Below are 6,191 nucleotides of genomic sequence, written 5' to 3' on the forward strand. Positions count from 1 at the left end.
TATGTATATATATTAAATCAAGAAAAACAGCTATTCGAGTGTTCCACTGCAAGACAGTATATTTTTTTCCTCTAGATGACATTTCAACGTTCACAACGCTCTTTCTGTCCTCTCGGAACAATCATAACAATCTTTTCCTTCAATCACTTCTCTTAACGGCTTCCCGTCAAAACATTTGACCGTCCGGTTCATAATATTTTCACCCCTGTATGTCCTATATTATTCTGTTACATGTATTACCTCAATCTCTAGCTGTTGCAGAATAACGCACGCAGTATTCATATATGAGCTCCTGAGTAATCTGCTTAGCGTACCATGACAATGTATGATAATGTATATTTATATACACACGACTCTGAGTTACCTATAGGAATTTGATGTGTTACTGTCGTGCCCAGAGGCCATACTCGCTACCTTTAATTAATCATTTTGCTGCTGCACTCGCCGGTTTAAGGAATAAATCCCGGAAGTCGGAATTGCTCCGCGGTTTGATCGCAGATGTTGTGGCGGAAAGCTGCGCTGTTAAAGGCTTCACTTGTAGGGCTCTCGGTACGAAAAGGCGGTTTTTCATTGTTGAACCTTTTGGCACAGGGGTGGGTACCGTCGCCTTGTCCGTGGCGGGCTGCCTTGATGGAGGATTGCTAATAGCTACAGAGAGTGTTTTATCTCGCAATTGGTAACCATCGTATTTTACGACAGCGGCAGACGCTGCTGTATCATCGATATAGTCGACATAGGCCATACCTTTGAATTTGCCATTCCGTAAGGTGCACAATCGTATCTCTGTTACCGAACCACAGGTTTCAAAGAGGCTTTGTAGCTCTTCTTTTTTTGCATCAAACGGGATATTTTTCACGAATAGCTTGTTTTTTTCCAATTCTGTTGCGTAGGCGAACTGTTTTCGTTCATTTAGCTTTGACACAAACACAGGCCGTCCGTCAACTAAGCCTCTATCCTTCTTCAATGCCTTTGCAATACTATGTATGTTCTTAAATACGAGATAGCCAAAGCCCTTGCACCGCTTTTTATAGTCTCGAACGAGCCGAAGTTCTTCGATTTCACCAACACTTCTAAAGAACTCCAGAATACTCTGTTCTTTGACTTCGTAAGCCAAATTGCTAAGAAAGACCGTTTGCGCATCCTTGAGTGGGTCCGGCTCTGCTGGTCCTACCCCGTGTTGTCTTTGTTCGTTTTCCGGCGTCGACTTTGTTGCAAGGCTAGCGACAGGTAGTGGCACCTTGAACCCCTCATCATCAAAGTTCTCCCATTTAGCCTTTTTTTTGTCGTCAGTGGGTGACAAACCCTTTTGAGCTCTGCGCTTTTTGTCTCGCTTCATAGATGTGGATGCAGTTTCACTTTCATGATGATCATTTTTGGCCTGTGACCCTTTGAGTACTTCTTTTGCTGCACATCGCTGCCGTTTTTCGTTTACCACTTTCATCCGACCGTCGTATTTAGCTTGCGCCTCTAAGAGACCGTCAAGAGATCCTTCCTCTAGCTCAAATTGAATCCACAGTTCCCCAAGAGCCTCTGGCCAATCGGTGACAGCGTACATGCCACGTTGTAGAACTTTGCGATAGTGCTTCTCATCACCGAACGTCCTTTCAAATGTGGCATAGCTTAGCCACGTCTGTGCATCACTGGCAGCTCCCTGTCGTGTCACTTGATTCCATAATTCTCGAGCTTGTGATAAATTACCCAACTTAGCTTCTATTTTCGCCCAGTACTGAACGATGGTTGACGAACAATCTTCCTCGGTGAATTGCGACAAGTGCTCTTGGGCTTTTTCAAAGCAATTACGTAATTTAGCAAGGACATCTTCTTCAGGCCGTTTCATATCGATCTGCCTTCGAAGAGAAGAAATATGGAACATCCAGATAGCTAAATAGTCTGAGCCACTCGAAAACCCCACCTGAAATGCTTCATCAACAACTGACTGGATTTTCGACGGTATAAATTGTAGTCTCTCGAGACACGTCAAATATGAAACCCATAAAGCTGATGCCCAGGGACAATTTCGAACACTTCGCTCATGAACTGGAAGAGAAAGGGAGTCAATTTTCAGCGAATAGTCTAAATACTTTAAGTATTTGTCCCAAAGAGCTGAATTAAGACAATCATCAAGAATAGCTCTTTCAAACAACATCTGTATTCTCGCGGCGTCCCCGCCTTTTAATTCGAAGTCGAGGTACGGCTCATAATGCACAGTCTTTGGCTCCACTTTCATAAGCTCCTCTTCAAAAGGAAGAATGGTCTCCAACTTTTTTAAAGCTTTGTTGTAAAGAAGCATAACACTTTCGTCGGGTTGACTTCCAAGAAATTCCCTAAACTCCGCCAGCGTCTTTTCCATATCCAACAAAGGCACTGACAGCTGTCTACTAAAGAGGGACTGTATCTTGCGTTTTTGCACCGCAATTTCCTCAGCCTTCTTTGCATCCGGCTCGCTAACAGCCATTGTCGCATATATGGCCAATTCAAACTCCCTATACGCCTCAAAGATAAACGCTCCTTTAGTGACATGTAAGCCAACCTTATTGCAAGCGTCCTCGAAGACAGATCGAACCCTTTCAATACCACCTGGACTGCCCATTAACCCAATGCAAAATTGACAGTACTCTAACCAAAGTTCAACCGACGTGTAGTCCTTTACAGCGCGTTGGAACAGGTCCAAAATGTTTGTCTTCTCGTCATCATCAAGACAGAGATTTATTTCTGATCGAATCCATTCCAGCCACAATTTCGGTGTAAGTGGAAATAATTTTGCCATTGCTTCCCGAGATGCCCTCAATTTATCGAGATCGTCTCCCTCGCGAAGTAGCGCAATGAGCTGCAAGTGTGAATCATAATGGAATGGATCGTTGGCAAGTGTTCGTTCGAGTCGTAAAATCTGCTCTGCATTAAGCTCGTCATTATCGTCGGGCGACGAGTGGCTGCCCAACGAGCCATCATCATGATCACCTTGTTCCATACGTTCCTCAGTGTTGTCTGGGCCAATGTCCATAATCAGCTCTTCTGAAATTAGGACAACAAATATCCAGTTAACAAACTGTACAGCTTATGGCACCGGCGACGTCCCAGAATGCGTGAGGTAGACATCGACATAGTACGAATCAAACATCGGATCAACTCACTGATAGTATAGACTATCTTAGGGAGTGAAATATGGCTGAGTGAGGTAACAGGAAGTGCATACCCATCCAATCTTTGTTAACTTTTTCTTATACCACCCATTTTTGATCGTTAAATACGTAGATCGCCTTATTGCCATCTAGTCCAAAATAATGTTAGACAATTTATCACAGTTTTTTAAAGACTTAAATCGTCGTAGGGGTTTCAAGTCTTATGGGATTCAAGCAGAAGGCAGTGATTATTTTTAAACAATGGAAATCTTCAAAACTGTGTATTGTTCGAGTGCTGTCTGCCCGTATCGTTATATATAATTATAGCATCATATAAAAATGCTAATCATAACTAATAAGCGTATAGCAATCCAAAGCGCCGCCTGGCCCATTGTTTATTTTTTCTGATTTTGGTAATCATGTCTCACATTGTTCCCAGTGTTAGTTAGGTCGACCGTGAGCCCCTCCATCTACGTTGAGAAGTCAATTTATCTGTATCAACTAAATGTGTTTTAAGATTAGAAGAGAATTTCAATATAATAAGGTTCTATAAAACGTTTTTATAGCAAGAGAACTTCGGTCCATTTGACTATGTGTTATTGTAGAAGAATCTGTCAAATTGATGTCTGAATGGCTTCTTGTCAAGTAAACTAGGAATTATATTTGGACAAATTAATTTTCATGCTATTTTATCTAGCACAGTAAGATAACAATAATTATACATGAATTTGTCAAAGTTAAACATTAGGGGAATAGATACATGTTCGATGAACTTAGCTAACTCTTTCTCACTTATTTTACATTTGAAACTATCACTCATTATCTAAGCAGGATTCCAGTGCACTCCTTAGTTTGCAGGTAAAGCAGCACGGCTATGTATTTATCGCCAGTCTTCTGCCTCTATATATTCCGCATTCTCAGTTCGTGGTTCGAACGGACTCACTTGGGCTTTTTTTATTTCCGAGAAAATACCAGTCGCGAGTTTAGAGATGCATACACCGCAATCAAAATGATTACGCTTTTGCCCGGCTTTATGTCTGCCTGGGTCGACCTGCACGTAACCATGTTGGGTTGGATGCATCCTGCGTGAATCCACCAGCACACGGGCTGCCAGAGACACTGCAATTGACAAAAAAGGCCGAATCTCGTCTGTGCCGCTGAAAAAATTATCCCTTGATCAACAAGCCTAGTTTGTGCGTACACTAGAATCTAGAAGTTATCATTGTGTCTTTCTGGTTAAGTAAAAATAGCGAAAATGCGAAGTCGAACCACAACAGCAGAGGATTCTTCGCATTGTTTACAAATATTTCTAGTCCTTTTTTTGCTCTTAAAGATTCGCGCGCAGACGATTTTCGAACTAGTGTTGTAATTGAAAATTCCATACATTTGTTTCGCTATGTTCGTTTAAAACTTACATGCAATTTAACGAACATAATCTAGTTTCATGATGACGTTGTGACAAACATATATCATGTGATCGAATTGGATGGTGACGAAATTGAAGAGTGCCCCTCAAACGTTTAATGTTCAGAGAGAATGTTAAAGATATTTCGCAGAGCTTTTCCCAGGCCATTACGCCAAACTGGCATGCGCTTCCTTTCGGAAGGTATTAAAAACGGGACAACAGTAATAATAAATAACTAGCCCTTTGCTATGTTAGTTCTAAATCAAATCACTCGGTAGCTGCAAAGTGTACTCAAGCTTAAGTGTGTGGTAATAAGTGCAATTTAAAATTAATCGAACTGGCAGATGATAGCCCGTCATTATTGATTTCGTTAAGTTCGCGCACACACGTGAACGCCGCTGTGTATCGTAGATGAGGTGACCGTGGGCATACTCGTAGAACTAAAATCGTAAGCAACTCCTTGTCTTGTATTGGGGCACAAAGCGATGCAGACATATATAGACAAAAAAATCCGTCTAAAATTAAAATGTCATAAGACATACTGCGATTATACTCTTTCATACCGCTATCTCGGACTCAACTAGATATAGAGATAAAGTAAATTGAATAATATATAATGTTTGGATGTCTGTGCAGTTGCATCCTGTGTTATTTTACAGTGCACAGAACAATTAGTTGAGCAGAAAGTTGATACTCGCATCAAATAGTACATTCAGGTTATATTTAAACAGTAAATTTTGGCATTACTATGGACGCTTTTGGCTCGAACAAAAAACATTTTTCTCTGGGCTGATCAGTCGCCCTTCGCGCGCTTTCAGAAAACATAATCTTCAATAATAACGAATTGTTCAGTGTCGACCACTGCTATGGAAGAAGCTTGATTTTAACCTACACAATTAAAACAGTTTGAAGTCGAGAGTGTAGAAAAGTACTAATGACTATTACTTTATCTTTTTTTGTCTTCGAAGAACACTTGTCAACAAATCGAGCTGGTTAACCAACTTCAACCGATGATCGAATTGCGAGAAAAATTATCGTGTCTTTTGTTTGTGACCAGTTACTTTGTGAATCTTCATTTTGTGATTTTTTTTCGTTGTGATATTTCCACCTTAATCTTTTTCGGATCGTGTTCTTTCTTACGCAAATTTTTTAACTTTATAAACAGCATTTATTCGAAACTGAACATTTTACACAGACACTATTTCGGCTTGATCCTCATGATGCTCAACGATTGTGCAGAGAAATGGTGTTTTGTCGCTGTCAATACTGCAAAAAATTTAGCTTGTCGATTATTGTGTGGGCCTCAGTGTTTTTTGCATGCCTTCAATCTACAAGAGCTGTAGCTCTAAGCAGTAGTACTTCATGGTTAATAATCATAATTTCACTAATTGACATGGCTATTTCGCGTAAGAGACAACGATTTGGTGCGAGTATTTATGGAAATGTTTGACATGCAACATGTGCATATTTGTAAAGGTTGTTCGGGCTAGCAAGAAGTTCACATAGAAAATGCTCGTTATAGTATGATAAATTTACAGAAAACGGAGTGGATAAGTTACCCGCTTAACTACTTTACTCTTATAATTATTATAGTACTCGTACTACTAAGAATTATAGTACTCTTCAGGTATCAGATGGCTTTCTTCTTTACCACAACGTCCAGGCGA

General features: G+C 40.5%; 2 protein-coding genes across 3 annotated transcripts in view; one reads left to right on the forward strand and one right to left on the reverse strand.

Moving 5' to 3' along the window:
- Positions 1–33: 33 nt before the first annotated feature.
- Positions 34–4,176, reverse strand: LOC111265932 (spliceosome associated factor 3, U4/U6 recycling protein). The gene is made up of 2 exons (XM_022842965.2): positions 4,063–4,176; positions 34–3,012 (listed from the first exon to the last, which is right to left on the reverse strand). Exon 2 carries the CDS (start codon positions 2,999–3,001, stop codon positions 425–427), a length of 2,577 nt encoding a protein of 858 aa, XP_022698700.1. The 5' UTR covers positions 3,002–3,012; positions 4,063–4,176; the 3' UTR covers positions 34–424.
- A 265-nt stretch (positions 4,177–4,441) lies between these two features.
- Positions 4,442–6,191, forward strand: part of Fdx1 (Adrenodoxin-like protein 1, mitochondrial Ferredoxin 1) — a 3,439-nt gene continuing 1,689 nt past the window's right edge. The window contains exon 1 of one of the 2 annotated variants that reach the window (XM_022842967.2): positions 4,442–4,725. In XM_022842967.2, coding sequence (XP_022698702.1) covers positions 4,643–4,725 — 83 coding nt within the window. In that variant the 5' untranslated portion in view covers positions 4,442–4,642. The remainder of the gene's footprint in view (positions 4,726–6,191) is intronic. The other variant, XM_022842966.2, reaches the window with a different exon arrangement.

This window comes from Varroa jacobsoni, unplaced genomic scaffold, assembly GCF_002532875.2.
Source record: "Varroa jacobsoni isolate VJ856 unplaced genomic scaffold, vjacob_1.0 scaffold_1028, whole genome shotgun sequence".
Lineage (NCBI taxonomy): Eukaryota > Metazoa > Arthropoda > Arachnida > Mesostigmata > Varroidae > Varroa > Varroa jacobsoni.